The 14,554-nt window shown below is 44.7% G+C and overlaps 2 protein-coding genes across 2 annotated transcripts; both read right to left on the bottom strand.

The window, feature by feature from the left end:
* Positions 1–219: 219 nt before the first annotated feature.
* Positions 220–5,811, bottom strand: LOC123057696 (probable receptor-like protein kinase At5g39020). Its single transcript, XM_044480615.1, has 4 exons — positions 4,862–5,811; positions 1,994–2,029; positions 605–1,667; positions 220–509 (listed from the first exon to the last, which is right to left on the bottom strand). The coding sequence occupies exons 1-4, from the start codon at positions 5,607–5,609 to the stop codon at positions 413–415; spliced, it is 1,944 nt and encodes a 647-aa protein (XP_044336550.1). The 5' UTR covers positions 5,610–5,811; the 3' UTR covers positions 220–412.
* Positions 5,812–9,973: 4,162 nt separating this feature from the next.
* Positions 9,974–12,926, bottom strand: LOC123057697 (LEAF RUST 10 DISEASE-RESISTANCE LOCUS RECEPTOR-LIKE PROTEIN KINASE-like 2.4). The gene is made up of 3 exons (XM_044480616.1): positions 12,081–12,926; positions 11,402–11,434; positions 9,974–11,149 (listed from the first exon to the last, which is right to left on the bottom strand). Exons 1-3 carry the CDS (start codon positions 12,787–12,789, stop codon positions 10,011–10,013), a joined length of 1,881 nt encoding a protein of 626 aa, XP_044336551.1. The 5' UTR covers positions 12,790–12,926; the 3' UTR covers positions 9,974–10,010.
* Positions 12,927–14,554: the final 1,628 nt, after the last annotated feature.

Raw genomic sequence — 14,554 nt, 5'->3', positions numbered from 1 at the left:
TAGAGCCTACATCCAATGCTCAGATCGCATTTATTGAGTTTATTTAGATGTACATACACCTACAATTGTTGGGAATTCTGAAATTCTGCTTTCTACCTAGATTGCGATTATTGAGTTTTGGGGGAAATTTGCAGTCAACAAGGTCTCGGTACCTGTCTGCCTCTGGCATAAGATCCAATGCCTTCTAGCAGTTGGAACTTGGGACACAAAACTCGTCACACCAATTTGTATTCCTTCCATGGTCGGTAACTTAGGACGAAGGTCATGAATACATGGAATGTGTTATACTACAAAGCCGAAATTCGTCGTGCTTGCTTAGTTTCTGAATGTACTGTACTACATGCCACCTTCTCATAGTGTTGGGAGTCAATGTAGGTTTTTTTGATTCAAAAGGCTTATCTGCTCAAAGAGTTCACAGTTGTTGCAGGATTTTGGAATTCGCGAGGCTTGTCTCCTCCGATCTTGTAGAACTTCCACTTTGTACATCCATATTGTGAGCTGAACTTTCACTGGAATGAGAGATGATCACTTAAGTCAGGTTGTTGCAAAAATAATAATGAAACAAAGAGAAACAAACGAACAAAAATATCGGAAAATATCTTACAGTAGTTCACAGAAGTTCTGCTTCGGCGGCATATCCAAATCATCTAAGCTTCTCTCAAACATTTCTAAAACCTTTGTTATAGTAGGACGATGCAAGGGTATTACTTGTATACACCACAAGCCAATTAAGATCATCTTTCTCGCAATCTCCTCTATTTCATTGGTGACTTCACATGCTTCTAATCCATCATCTTGCGCAAAGTGGTCATAGATCCAATCAGGGAAATACTTTTCACTGGATTTTGCAGCAATTAATCTTACATTTCTCCTCCCTCCAACCATCTCTAGCAGCATCATTCCATAACTATAAACATCTGACTTTGTTGAAACCACCCCGAAGGTTCGAGAGTGAACTTCTGGTGCAATGAATCCAATTGTTCCTCTAGCTCCTGTAATTGAAAGCTTGCTCTCCTTTGTATGACACAATTTAGCTAGACCAAAATCAGCAATCTTTGGGCTAAAATCCCTGTCTAGAAGTATATTTTGGGGTTTGATGTCGAAATGGATGATACGTGTATTACAGCTATAGTGCAAGTATTCGAGGCCACGAGCAATCCCGATTGCTATCGCATAGAGCCTCTCCCATCCTAAAATTTCTTTGGGGCTCCCTGAGTAAATGTACTTATCCAAGGAACCATTGGGCATGTACTCGTATATAAGAGCTCGTTTTGATCCCTCCAAACAAAACCCAAATAAGCTAACAACATTAACATGAGAGGTCCTGCCAATGCTCATAACCTCATTCACAAACTCATCTCCATTTCCTTTGCAGTCATGCAAGAATTTCACTGCAACCAGACGACCATCATGTAGTTTTCCTTTGAAAACCACACCGTAACCACCTTTTCCAAGCTGATTGTTGCGAGAAGACGTTATCTTCATTACCTCTGAGTACATGTATCTTTTTGGAGCTAGGGATCCATATGACACTATCATGGCCTCGTATTTTTTTTCAGTTTTACTGCTAGTCTTGCAAAGGAAAAACCATAGTCCTTTCCCATTTCTATGCCATATGAGCACATAAAGACATGCAAAGAGAAAGGTTGCAGCTGCTGATGTTATACCTGAGATGGAAGCAGATGTTATTTCCTTTTGCATACCAGAAGTTATAATACCATTATTTCAAGACCATCAGTAGTTCACGTTTATCTTTCTAGAAGAGTACATGGTGGTAAAAGTAGCAACAAGCTAACTGCCATAAATTAATAAGTCATGTTAATATGCACAAGCTTAGAGTTGCTTGACCCAGATTTTTATTTCAATTTTCAGTGATCACAGACATGATAAATTTTGAAATTCCTATTTTGTCATAGAAAATCGCAAATAGTAATTGGCTAATATTTAAATCATTATATATATATATGAAAAGATGGCAAAAAATTTAGCATACCTATTAGTATAATCTTCTTCGCTCTCCTCTCACTACCTGGAATATAACATAACATTTATGAGTAAAAGCAGTGTCGTCCAATAGGACCACATTGGTTGTTTTTTCCAAAAGAAAAAGACAAGTATCATATATTAATCTTAAATATTCTGCCAATCATATATACAAAAAAATACATTGAAAGATAGTGAATAACAATAGAATGGACTTCATATGTGAGTTTCTTTTGATTGAGCTACCATGTCGCTCAAATACAGGTTTGACAACAAAAAAGTTATAGGCATGTGTAGATTTAATAGCCATACATATTCGACAAAAAAACATGTGTTTCTTTGACATTGCAAACAGTGGACGGTATCAGTCTGCATAGCGCACAATTAGTGGGAACATGCGTGCTCTGTTAATTTATTCTGGAAATGACCTCTGTACCAGCATGATCTAGTGTGCCAAAAACGAAGAAAAAGCAATGTCTTCTGGCAAGATATATGAGCTTGTCGATTTCAGAGACAAGCAGGGAGTGGTTGATGTAGAAGATCTCGTGGATCTGGAGCCTGTATCCGCGGTTGTAGTACCCGAGGTAGGGGACACCGTCGGTGCTGCAGTGGACCTGCAAACTGAAGTGCGCGCACCTATTCTCCCCAGGACCTCGCGATCCAAAACGGGGAGGATATGGTCAAGTTGCCACATGGCTCGGGCGAGCACTCACCGTCTGCCGTCGTGAACATCGGTGCCAGCATCCTAGAGACAATACGAGGAAGAAGAACAGCATGGCCTGAGACATGGGAACATTACACGAGGAGATTTCAGTCAATGGTTTCGGTGAGACAATGGTCTATGACGAGGAGGATAATTTTTTGGCAAGAGGAGATATGAACCAAAACCTGAACTGAATAATTCATAGTAGGAGGAGGGGATATGAAGAGGGAGAAATTGCGTGGATGATACCAAGATAAATAAATGGAGGGAAATGCGGAAGGAACGACCAAAAATGGAAAACAATGATGTTGGATACATGCGAACTGAGTGATTTGAAGAGATACTATTGAAGGGAGAAGATAATATACGCGGTGCTAGCCAACTACTTTCACTGGTTCAGTGGACGCATTGACTTGTCCATACCCACTAGAGAGAGTCAACATCCAAATGTCTCGATCCATATTTAGTTGGTGCGTTGTTCCACAGTTTTATTGCGAAACTTATTCCCACCGTAAAATGCATTGTTATGTTTAGAGCAAGTAATGCATTGTTATGTTTAGAGCAAGTAACTCGAGGCACGGAGCGTTGTCATTGTCAGAGTGTCAGTACAGTCCAATACATTTTTTGAAGCAAGGTGTGCACTGCTTCTTTCGGGTCTATTAGATGCACTTCAGGTTTTCAACTAGCAGCATGTTGTCTAATTCTGTGTGTTCAACAGGTACTATGTGAATTTGGAGGCAGGAAATTTGGAATAGCAACAAATAGATAGAGGTGGTGGGATGGGAGACTGAGGCCGGAGACTTGACTGGTTGAAGAATGATTTGTCGAAAGGACATAGTTCGGCAGAACCCAATGGTGCGATGCGTTGTGTCCTCACTCCTCACTACCACCGTTTCAGCACTTCAACTTTTTCACACAAATGCCATAGTTTATTTGCATGTTCAAAAGTGTAAGAATTGACTAGGGAATGGAATTTGATCAATTTGCAGAGTTTTTTTTTCTGGACTCCCTGCACCTTATGGAGCGCACGCCATCGGAGCAACTGTTGGCTACGCATATGGGGCAATCGTCTGACGACACTATCCACTTCAAGCAATAATCCTTGCCTCATGATCGAGACATAATCGGACGGAAACCCAATAAACCGGCACGACGGAAATGTTGCAGGCTGGGGGCATGCAGTTCCCATTGGCACGCCAGGCACGGTTTTTTTTTTGAAAGCGGGCTGTTGTTGCTGCTCTGTTAAGCCAGCCTCACGCTGTGCCTGCCATATTATGGACCGTGAGGCCCAACTTTCGCATAGGCCCCAAGTAGTCCACTAGGCAACTTGGAATGGGCGGGCCAACAGTAGTACACCCAAACCAGGCCCGCAACACTACAACAGTGTCCATATCACTTTAATGCCCCCACTTGGGTTACAAGCTCACGCAACTGAGCTTGGCCCGTGTAGTTTTGGCTTGATGGGTTGTATTTCGGCTATTTTTTCCTATTTGAGCTGTTTTATATAGCCTATAAATATTTTAAAAATATGGAAATAAATAAATAAAGCTAATTGCGCCGTGCCGTACCAGCCCGTGTGCCCAGCCTCCAGGCCCAGATACGGCCCCTGGTGTGCTGCATGCCGGGCTCGGCCCGTTTAGCTCGTGTTGTGCCGTGCATGCGTGCTAATGGGCCGGCCCAGCTGGCATGGCCCATTTGGCCAGCTATAGTCCAGGATGCCAATATTGCGTGGTGCAGACTTGTGGAGTCCAGAGTTCAGTGAGACTAGGCAGAAGTTATGTCGAAAGACTTTTATTCTGAACTCCGAACCATACCCTAGTTCAATTTGTTAATGATTTTCTAACGCTACAAGTACTGAGAGGGCTAAGTACTATGCCTTAGAGGGAGAAAGGAGACGAGCCCACAGGTTTACCAGACAGATGTAACTGCGCAAGGCTAATACTATGTGATCCGGAGAAAATCTAACTAAAAACAAGAATGTCAGCACATGTCCATTTGGCTAGTGTAGGCTATGGACAAGTCTCGCGCTGGCCGGTTGCGGCCAACATCCGCCATGCGGTCAATTTAAGCCTTATCCTCGGTCGGTGAGTAGTAAGTACTAAGTAGTAATAACATGATTAAAAGATCCAAGAAAGAAAAACATGATTAAAAGATGAATTGACGGGGTGAACTTACCTGGAGGGGGAGGTGGTTCATTCCTAGGTGCAGGTGCAGGGAGAGGAGGGGGCAGTTCCCATTTCAGGAGGAAGCCACTTTGGATGAGCCGCTCGTAGTGGCTCGTGTTCGTCTCGCCGGATGGCAAGCGCAGCACCGGCAAGACGATTGGAACGCAGCCCTCCAAAGCATAACTAGAGTAGGTCCCGGTGGTGTCGTATGGCACCCCCGCATGAACAAACGTGTTGCTTGTGTTCACGCACCTCATCGTCTTCGCCTGCACCAGTTCTTTATCCAGGCGTGCCGCCGCGGCGGCCTTCTCCGTGCAGTTGTACAAGATGAGTTCCAGGTTGACGGGGGAGATCTTAAACGGGCGGCCCAGTTTGGCAGAGGTGTTCCACATCGGCAAGCAGCTGTTGAAGATGTTGGGCGGGTCGTGTAATAGTTGCAGCTTGCGTAGATCAACGACGCGCAAGCTGCGTTCCTCATAGGATATGTCCATGATTGCAAAGCCGGCGTTGTTGGGCACAGAGCTTGGAAGAAGTGGATAACTGCCGTTATAGCATGTAAGCTCGAAGTCCAGCGGTCCAGGCGAACCACATAATCTTCCTGTTTGCCAATCAGTGAGCCAGAACGGGGGGGAGATGGTGACGCTGCCACACTTGGCCAAGCAGCCATCCCCTTGCTGCTCCTCGGCCGCCATGAGCATCAGTGGCAGACACCAAACCCAGGCGAAGGCGAGGAACCAGGACCAGCAGCTCAGAGACATCGGGGCAGAAGGAGGGAAGATTGCAGTGAGCACTGGAGGGGGTCACACGATAGGTGCGGTGGTCGTGGGCTATGGGGACACAGACTACACGTAAAAGAGAACAGCGTGGTCGAAGCTTGAACCATATATGCGGACGGCAAGCGATTGGCCGAAAGATTTGACTGGAAAAATTGGACCAAGCGATCATCCTCCACGAAAATCCCCAATTGATCTGAGTCTGGACGGTAAGCCATGGCTTCTAATATAACAGCTTTGACGGGGTAAGCCATGACAATGACCTCCGTGAGCCCGTGATGTGACTGGAACCGCGATGCCTAGCCCAATTATTTCGGTCCCGGCTAGTTTGTGTTCTTGTCTGCTAGAAAGCTAGGAGTAGATTCTAATCTCAGTACAGCCTTCATACTTGGCATGTAATTAACGGTATCCAACACAGAAAAAAAACCAGTAACTAACACACACCAAAAATACTCTCTAATATACACTTGCACATTTCTATATGTACAAATCACGTCTTTTTTTATTCTAACGTTAGGCGTTAGCCACTGCGTTGTGGAACTTGGCCAGGGTAGAAAAAAGTAACTTCTTAAATAGGTAACTTAGAAATAGAAAATTCATGGAATTGATTGCTAGCACATCTGTCAGAAGAGTTTGTTCTGAACCTACTGAGAGCACTAAGTACCAATATGATTGATTGCTTGGCTTAATTAGGGAAATCCAGCAAATTAGGCACTGCGGCTAGCCGAACTTGATTAAAAAATGAATTGACGGGGTGAACTTACGTGCAGGGGAAGGAGGTTCATTCCATGTCAATAGGAAGCCATCGCTGAGGAGCTGCTCATAGTGGCTCGCGTTCGTTTCGCCAGCCGGGGAGCCCATCACCGGCAAGACGATTGGAACGCAGCCCTCCAAAGCATAGCCTTTGTAGTTCCCGGTGGGGTCGTACAGCACTCCCGGGCGAACAAACGCGTTGCTCGCGTTGACGCACCTCATCGTCTTTGCCTACACCAGTTCTTTTCCCCGGTGTGCCGCCGCTGCGGCCTTCTCCGTGCAGTTGTAGAAGATGAGTTCCAGGTTGACGGGGGAGATCTTAAAGGGGCGGCCCAGTTTAGCAGAGGTGTTCCAGATCGGCAAGCAGCTGTTGAAGATGTTGGGCGGGTCATGTAATAGTTGCAGCTTGCATAGATCAACGACGCGCAAGAAGCGTTCTCCTTAGGAGATGTCAATGATTGCAAAGCCGGGGCTACCGGGCACAGAGCTCGGAAGAAGTGGATAACTGCCGTTATAGCATGTAAGCTCGAAGTCCGGCGGCCCAGGCGAACCACATAATCTTCCCGTTTGCCAATCACTGAGCCAGAATGGGTCGGAGACGCTGCCGCACTCGGCCGAGCAGCGTTCCCCTTGCTGCTCCTCAGCCACCATGACCGCAAGCATCAGCGGTAAACACCAGGCCCAGACCAGGATCAAGAATCGGCCGTGCATCGCATCACCAGTAAGATTTAGAATTTGTCTCGGTGAAGGCTGTGGGGAAACAGTGAAGAACACTAGGTGGAGAATGAATGGTTTACGTAGCCTCTATTCTATGGGCAATGCTACTGAGTCCACATGTCCTTGGAGGACCAAAAGACTTTGACTCTTCTAAAAAAATCAATGTTTTAAATAGCGGGCTATGAAAAATAGCAACGGGCCTCCAAATCAGCTATAGCGGGCTAAAACAAGCTATTTATGAAGGCGGTCATTTAGCGGCACCGCTATAGCCGGCTATTTATAAAACTATGAAAGAAACAAAGACTTTGACTGGTTGTGTAACGAGCTCACGAAAACACCTAGGGAACAAGTCTCGGCTCTGTAATGAGGACTAGGCAATAGCCTAGTGGCAAGGTCGCTGTGCCGCCAACGGCGGCGCCAGGAAGAGAACTCTGTGGGGTCAAAGCTAGGCCTTTCCCCTCCCTTTTGCTACAGTATTTGCAACGGTGAAGACGTAGACCGGCTGCTTTGACAGTGGCGGAAGGGGCGCTGGCCAGCGAGGCGACCTGACCCTGCGGGCAGCAGTCAGCGAGCTCTGGCTCCTCTTCTCCAAGCTCGTTGTAGACTCCATGTCCAAGGCTCTGGCGTGGCAATCAACAGCAGCCTCAAACTAGTACTCCTAATCTTCTTAACTTGACGGGAACTAAAACATTGGGGAATAAACAAAGGGATTGAGCCTGGCATCGATCGGAGAGGGATCCTCTGACGTATGGTATCCTGCCGTTGGGCCACTGATATGTGGGTCCGGATCCACATGTCAGTGGGCCAACGACACGTCAGAGGAGCTTCGTTCGGGAAGACAGATGGGAGATTCATTGGCTGGGAGAGAGAGCACGTGAGATGGGATGGCTTTCTTGCTAGATGGCCCAAATTTTCCACCATATGAGTGAATGACAGTGGGGTCAGCTGTTGTGACCTGTGGGTTCAAAGAAGTACTCATAGCTGGGGTTCAACAGGCAACCAAAAACCTGTGGGGTCAGCTATAACGTCGCTTCGCTGTACCTTACAAACTGAAGTTCGACTCCTGTCAGGGGTTGAATTTTCCGTAATCTCATCCAAGTGGGCTTCTTCTATCAAAATATGTCGTGGGTGCTAGTGCCCATGGATCTCATTTTTTTCCAGCTCGGTAGTGGACTACCGTTGACTGGCTGTTCTTCTCTACAGCATCATGGGCCAGTCTGAACTCGGTTTACCTAGACTATGGGCTGAAGTCACCCGCTTGGCCTGCTCAAAGCCCCGCCCTCTTGGTGTGGTTACAAGAAACGGGAGGCCGAGAGCCCAACTCTGCCACCGTTACTGCCGCCACTGGCTGATTCACCGTGCCACCTCCCATGCACCGGCGCCGCCGCATCCCGCAGATGCCGTCGTGAGCCACACAACATACTCTGATATGCTAAGTTCATGGATAAGATACTTCAGTCTTGAAATGAATTGTTGCAATGTTTAGCTTCACAATGATGCATCCAATCCAGGTTACTGAATTTTGTAGGGCCGTGGTTCGAATAGAGCCTCAATCACGCTTACTTTGATTTGGAGGCCTAGCTGTTGCTTGCTTGCATAACCCTGCTAGTTGTCTGACTTTGACATAGCACTCGGGTGCCTTTCAAAACTTGGAATACCAAACGCATCCAATCACCCAAATAACTAATGTTTGCTTTATTCCTAAGTATACTTTTCGTCCCTCAACTCTTAGTGAAATCTAGATTTGGTCCCTCAACTTCAAAACCGAATAACTTGCACCTCCAACTAATGAAACCGGACAACGTTCGTCCTTGGTCTCGATTTTAACCGGTTTTGGTGCTGACTAACCCCGGTTTTGACCCGTGCCGACTCAAATTTTCGCGTATTTTTTCATATCCGTGAACTTTTTGAAATTCACATAGTTTTTTCAAGGTCGCGCGTTTTTTTCAAAAATAAACATACCTTTTTCAAATCCGTGAACTATTTTGAAATTTGTGCACTTTTTTCAAATCCATGATTTTCTTAATTTGCGTACTTTTTTCAAATCAGTATATTCTTTCAAGTTCGTGTAATTTATATCAAATCCAAGTGTTTTTTTCGAATCCATGAAGTGTTTTTGAAATTCGTGTACTTGTTTCAAATCCGTATACTTTTTAAAGTTTGTGTATTTTTTTCAAATCCGAGTTCCTTTTCCAGTCCATGAAATTTGTTTGATATTCAAATACTTGTTTCTAGTTGACAAAATTTTTCAAATCCACATATTTTTTTTCTAATTTGCGTAAAAGAAATTCAAATCCACGTACGTTTTCAAGTTCGAATGAATTTTCAAGTCCAAAAAAGGACGCGTGAATATGAATAAGTACGTCAATTTTAAAAAATTACATGAATTTGAAAAAACCACATGAACTTTAAAAAAGCACACGGATTTAAAAAAAGTACGTGAACTCGGAAAAAGTGCGTGGATTTAGAAAAAGTACACACATTTTTAAAAAGTTCACATATTTGAAAAAAGTACCCGAATTTGAAAATATTAAGCGGAATTGGAAAAGGTACGCAAATTTGAGTCGGCACAGTCAAAACTGGGGTAGGACAGCACCAAAACCGGTCAAAACCGTGACCAGGGATGAATCTTGTCCGGTTTCAGTAGTTAATGGTGCAAATTGTCCGGTTTTGAAGTTGAGGGACCAAATCTAAACTTCGCGAAGAATTGAGGGATGAAAAGTGTACTTTTGTCTTTTTGTTTCTATCAAATACAATAATCTCAAATGACTTTTCCTTATCAAATTGCGCAACCATTCTTAGTAGAAACACAATGCGATGTTTGAAAATAAATATTTCTGTTACACACTGTAATATCATAATGGTAATGCAGTGGCAATTCGAATTTACATTTGTCCACATAATCCTACTTTTGGACTATGGTAACAGAGAAGGGGATGCGGAGCAATACGATGATCTGTAACCATAACTTGTATGCGACGACAAGTATGACGGGATCGAGGGACATGAAAGGAACGGCTTTGGTGGCATCTCCATTTCGTTGATGCTCTTTTCCAACATATCAATCACCTTGCTCATCGAAGGGCGGCTTTCGGGGTTAGTTTGTATGCACCATAGGCCGACCAAGGCCATCTTTCTCATGGCCTCTTCAAGGTCGCATGGGACTTCACAACTTTGTACCTGTTCTGTTATACTGTCATAAATCCGGTTTGGAAAATACACATCACTTGAGCTATTGGTAATCCCTTTTCCTTTATGTATCCTTCCTCCTACCATTTCCAGGAGCATCATTCCATAGCTATAGACATCCGACTTTGTAGAAACGACTCCAAAACCTCTAGAGAATACTTCTGGAGCAATGAATCCAATAGTACCTCTTGCTTCGGCGACAGAGAGGATGCTACCGGCCTTGAGGTGACACAATTTCGCTAAACCGAAATCTGCAATCTTGGGACAAAAATCTTGATCTAGAAGTATATTCTGAGGCTTGATGTCAAAATGGATGATGCGAGTGCTACATCCTTGATGCAAATATTCCAATCCTCGTGCGATGCCTAGTGCTATTTGCTGTAACTTGTCCCATCCAATAACTAGATCTGAATTCTCTGTGTAAATATACTTCTCCAGTGAACCATTAGCCATATACTCATAAACAAGGGCTCGCTTAGCTCCTTCTAAGCAAAAACCGAGCAGACCGACAATGTTAATATGTGATGTCCTACAAATGCTAATTGCCTCATTTAGAAACTCATCTCCATTGCCTTTGGAAACTTTTAGGAGCTTCACAGCAACCACACAGCCATCTTGTAGGCTACCTCTAAATACCGTGCCATATCCACCTTCTCCAAGTTTATCCTTGAAAGAGCTAGTCATTTGTTTCAGCTCTGAGTACTTGTACCTTTTCGGAGCAAAAGATCCATACACCCTCAGCATTTCTTCCATGCTTGATTTACTACCAGACTGCTTTGGGAGGATGAAAAGACTAATCTTTTGCTTATGTCGGTGCACCCCCCACACTAGACATGTTAGCAAGCTGATTGTAGCAGACAGAGAAACTGTAAAAACAAACAAAAAGTGAACATCATTTAGTAAAGTTGATACTATATCAGTATGTGTATGAGACTCTGTAAACTATCCCTTTTCTAATATAGCCATTTAGGAGTCTTTCAATTTCACGTCATTAAATTAGAAATCTCCATAATTTGGTTAATTTTAGACTTAGCAGTTTGCCTTTAGATAGCGTCAAAGTATGAAAGTTTGAGACAAAGTATCATGTATTTTATGAGCAGAAGCCATGATAGACATACCTATCAAAATTAGCTTCTTGTTGTGCCTACCATCTGCAGAGAAATTATTATGGTTAGTCAATGTAAGTATCAATCACGAAATAGAAAAAACATCAAAATGAACCATGGCAATTTGACAGCCAAGCGCAACTAGCTATTAGAAATGTACGCGGCATAAGCAGATCAAAATTTGAACCCCAATGGGTCAGTAGACCAACATCACATCAAAACCTGTAGTTTCTAAGCTGTCATGTAGATACAAATAGCAGCATCTCTCAACATATCAGCTCAGCTGAACAAACAAAAAATAAAGAGGATAAGGGCATCTCCAACACGGACTCTTAAACCGCCACACAAAGCGTCTGACATCCCTGGCCTACCCAAATCCTCTCACTCGCCCTTTCCCGCCTGAAGCAATCAGCGCCGCTCTAGAGCGTTCAGTGCGGCATTCATGCGTTCATCCGTCATCAGATCATTCCACAAAGCACAACGCGTTGACCAAGTCAAAATACTAATCTCAAATTGGAGATCTCAATTGATTGACAGAGCTTCCACGCATAGAGAGCTTAGTGAATTAAAGGATAAGTCACTGACATGACTAATTTGCTTTGTTCGATTAGGAAGTGCAAACAAATTAGGCACTGCTTGTCCTAGTGTGGCTATGAACTTGATTAAAAAAATATTTTGTGGTTGAACTTACGTGCTGCTGGAGGCAGAGGGGGAGGGGGGTCCTCCCATGTCAAGAGGAAGCCATCGTCGATGAGCTGCTCGTAGTCGCTTGCGTTCGTCTTGCCTGATGACGAGCCCAGTACCGGCACAACGGTTGCATCGCAGCCCTCCATGGCATATCTGGCGTAGTTCCCGATCCGGTCGTGATGCACTCCCGCGCGGACAAACACCACCCACTCGTTCCTGCACCTCACTCTTGTCTGCACCAGGCCACTATCCCGACGTGCAGCAGCCACTGCGCTTTCCTTCGTGCAATTGTACAAGATGAGATTCAGGTTGCCGAGGTCGATCCTGAACTGGGTGTCCAGTTTGGCGGAGGTGTTCCCAATCTTTATGCCACAACCGCTGGAGGCTTCCAATAGCTTCTGCTTGCCTTCATCAACGACTCGCAAGCTGCGTTCCTCGTAAGAGATACTGTTGATTGCAAAGCCAGGGATGAGGGGCACGGAGCTCCGTAGGGTTGCACTGCGGTTTTTATAGCAAGTGACCTTGAAGTCCAAGATACCACACGATCTTGCCGCGTCTGTCTCAGCGAGCCAAAACGGATTAGAGATGGTCAGGTTGCCGCACCTGTTGGCCGAGCGCGAGCAGCCTTCGCCTTGCTGCTCGTCAGCCCCGACGAGCATCAGTGGCAGCCACCAAACTCCGATGAAGACTAAGAACCAGTAGACAGGAGCCATCGAAATACAAGACTTGTAATTTGTGTCAGCAAGACACAGAAGGGGAGCAAACAAAGTTGGTGATCATGCATGTGCTGTGTGGCAAAGAACGGATGCTATATGCTTGGGGAATGGAATCATCTCATAGTTGTCGTACATCTAACATGGGAACTCCGTATCTTAATTGACGGAGCAATGGGAAGACCTGGAGCGCAGTTATGAGTGGCTGCAGATCAAGTGGGTGCAGGACTTTTCAGAGATGATGATATCACGGTTGTTGTCCTAGCGCTTTCATGCGCCGAAGCAAGAAGATACTAGATGAGAGGTGATGCCGATTGAACAACACACTATTTCCACTTGACAAGGTTAAACCTAACAGACCTCTCAGCTGACTCATTTATTTTGCCTTATTATGTTCATTATTTTCAGAACCATATTTCTCAGTCTTATATTTGAGTATATACAGGCAACCAAATCATCTTGACAAAACCAACTACGCACATTTGCTTAACAAGCCAAATCCTAATGAGCTGATTTAAATTTCATCTATTTACGCAGTCCAAGGTAAGCATAACACCAAGTTTCACATATTCTTATGGAATCTTGAGTCGGCCGGACAGAAATCACATCGCCAGCTAATTAATCTAAGCAATATATTACACATGCATGCAACAGGTGCTGAACAATGCTATTAGACTAGCCACAACGGGTAGTAATATAAAGTAGTAACATGCACATGTTACTATCTCTATAGTGGGAAGTAACATATGTGTGGTAACATGCAACACTTCATTTATTAGGCTATAGACTCATCTTGCCTTGATATGTGTGATGTTACTCATACTAGTAGTAACTAGCTACGTTATCACATGTCTTTTTTTTTTCATTTATTGCTTGCCATATTATCTATTTTATCTAGATATGTGTGATCTTCTACCTATATTACTCACACTGTGAATGTCTTATACCGGTGGCTAGCGGTGCCAATAATCAGCCCAGTAATTAAATTGCTAATTGATGGTTACATCAATCAGTATAGTCAACGCCATCCCGTGGGTCAAGGACTTTTGAATCCAATCTCTGGTAGCTGATTAGCTCAATTGTCTTCATTAACCAATAAAGAGTTCAGATATCTTCGTGTTTCTTATCTTGGCTCTCTTAATTCAATAAAGGAAAAGTACTTTTTTTCGTCCCTCAACTATTTTAAGAATATAGAAATTATCCCTCAACTTTAAAACCGGTAAATCTTAGTCCCTCAACTTTCAAAACCGGATAAGTTTAATCCCTCTTGCCACTTCAAGTGGTTTCCTGCTGACGTGGAGTGGTTTTGAATCGAGCTGACAAGTGTGGGCCCCACCTCGTCTACCTTTCATCTAAGCGAAGGTGCCAACTCCGTATGTGCTGCCATCCTTGACCTCGTCCATGGCAAAAATGCCAGCACCATGCGTGTACTCTACCAGCGAACAACATGCCATGATGCGAGCGGGTTCCTAGTCCGTGGCATCAAAATGAACAGCCTCGTCATGTGCGAAGTCGCGGCGCTCAAGGAGTGGCCTTGTGGAGGTTCCAAAGCTCGCCACAATGCGCGCTGCAAGTTCGTAGCACACGCACCGTCATGCCACTGAGCCCGCGTCGCGTGGTAGGAGCTCCAACGCCACCAGAACTGCCACGGCCGGAGCACACAACACGGACGAACGGGCGGTGCTGCTGCTCTGCTTGTGCGCTAGCGAGGCAGCTGCATAAGTGGCGACAGAGACCATGCAGCTCCTCCGTCAGCTCAGCGAGT

The sequence above is a fragment of the Triticum aestivum genome, chromosome 3A (genome assembly GCF_018294505.1).
Source record: "Triticum aestivum cultivar Chinese Spring chromosome 3A, IWGSC CS RefSeq v2.1, whole genome shotgun sequence".
NCBI classification, from domain to species: Eukaryota; Viridiplantae; Streptophyta; class Magnoliopsida; order Poales; family Poaceae; genus Triticum; species Triticum aestivum.
The sequence above is the reverse complement of the archived record's forward strand: the minus strand, read 5'-3'. Positions and strand labels throughout refer to the sequence as shown.

Coding starts and splice junctions, on each gene's coding strand:
- LOC123057696 (XM_044480615.1), bottom strand. CDS start 5,609: ATGTCTCTGAGCTGCTGGTCCTGGTTCCTCGCCTTCGCCTGGGTTTGG. Junction 2,030..4,861: donor TGAACCACCTCCCCCTCCAG/GTAAGTTCACCC, acceptor GTTATATTCCAG/GTAGTGAGAGGAGAGCGAAG. Junction 510..604: donor CAGAACTTCTGTGAACTACT/GTAAGATATTTT, acceptor CTCTCATTCCAG/TGAAAGTTCAGCTCACAATA.
- LOC123057697 (XM_044480616.1), bottom strand. CDS start 12,789: ATGGCTCCTGTCTACTGGTTCTTAGTCTTCATCGGAGTTTGGTGGCTG. Junction 11,435..12,080: donor CCCTCTGCCTCCAGCAGCAC/GTAAGTTCAACC, acceptor ATTTCTCTGCAG/ATGGTAGGCACAACAAGAAG. Junction 11,150..11,401: donor CAAGAAGCTAATTTTGATAG/GTATGTCTATCA, acceptor TTGTTTTTACAG/TTTCTCTGTCTGCTACAATC.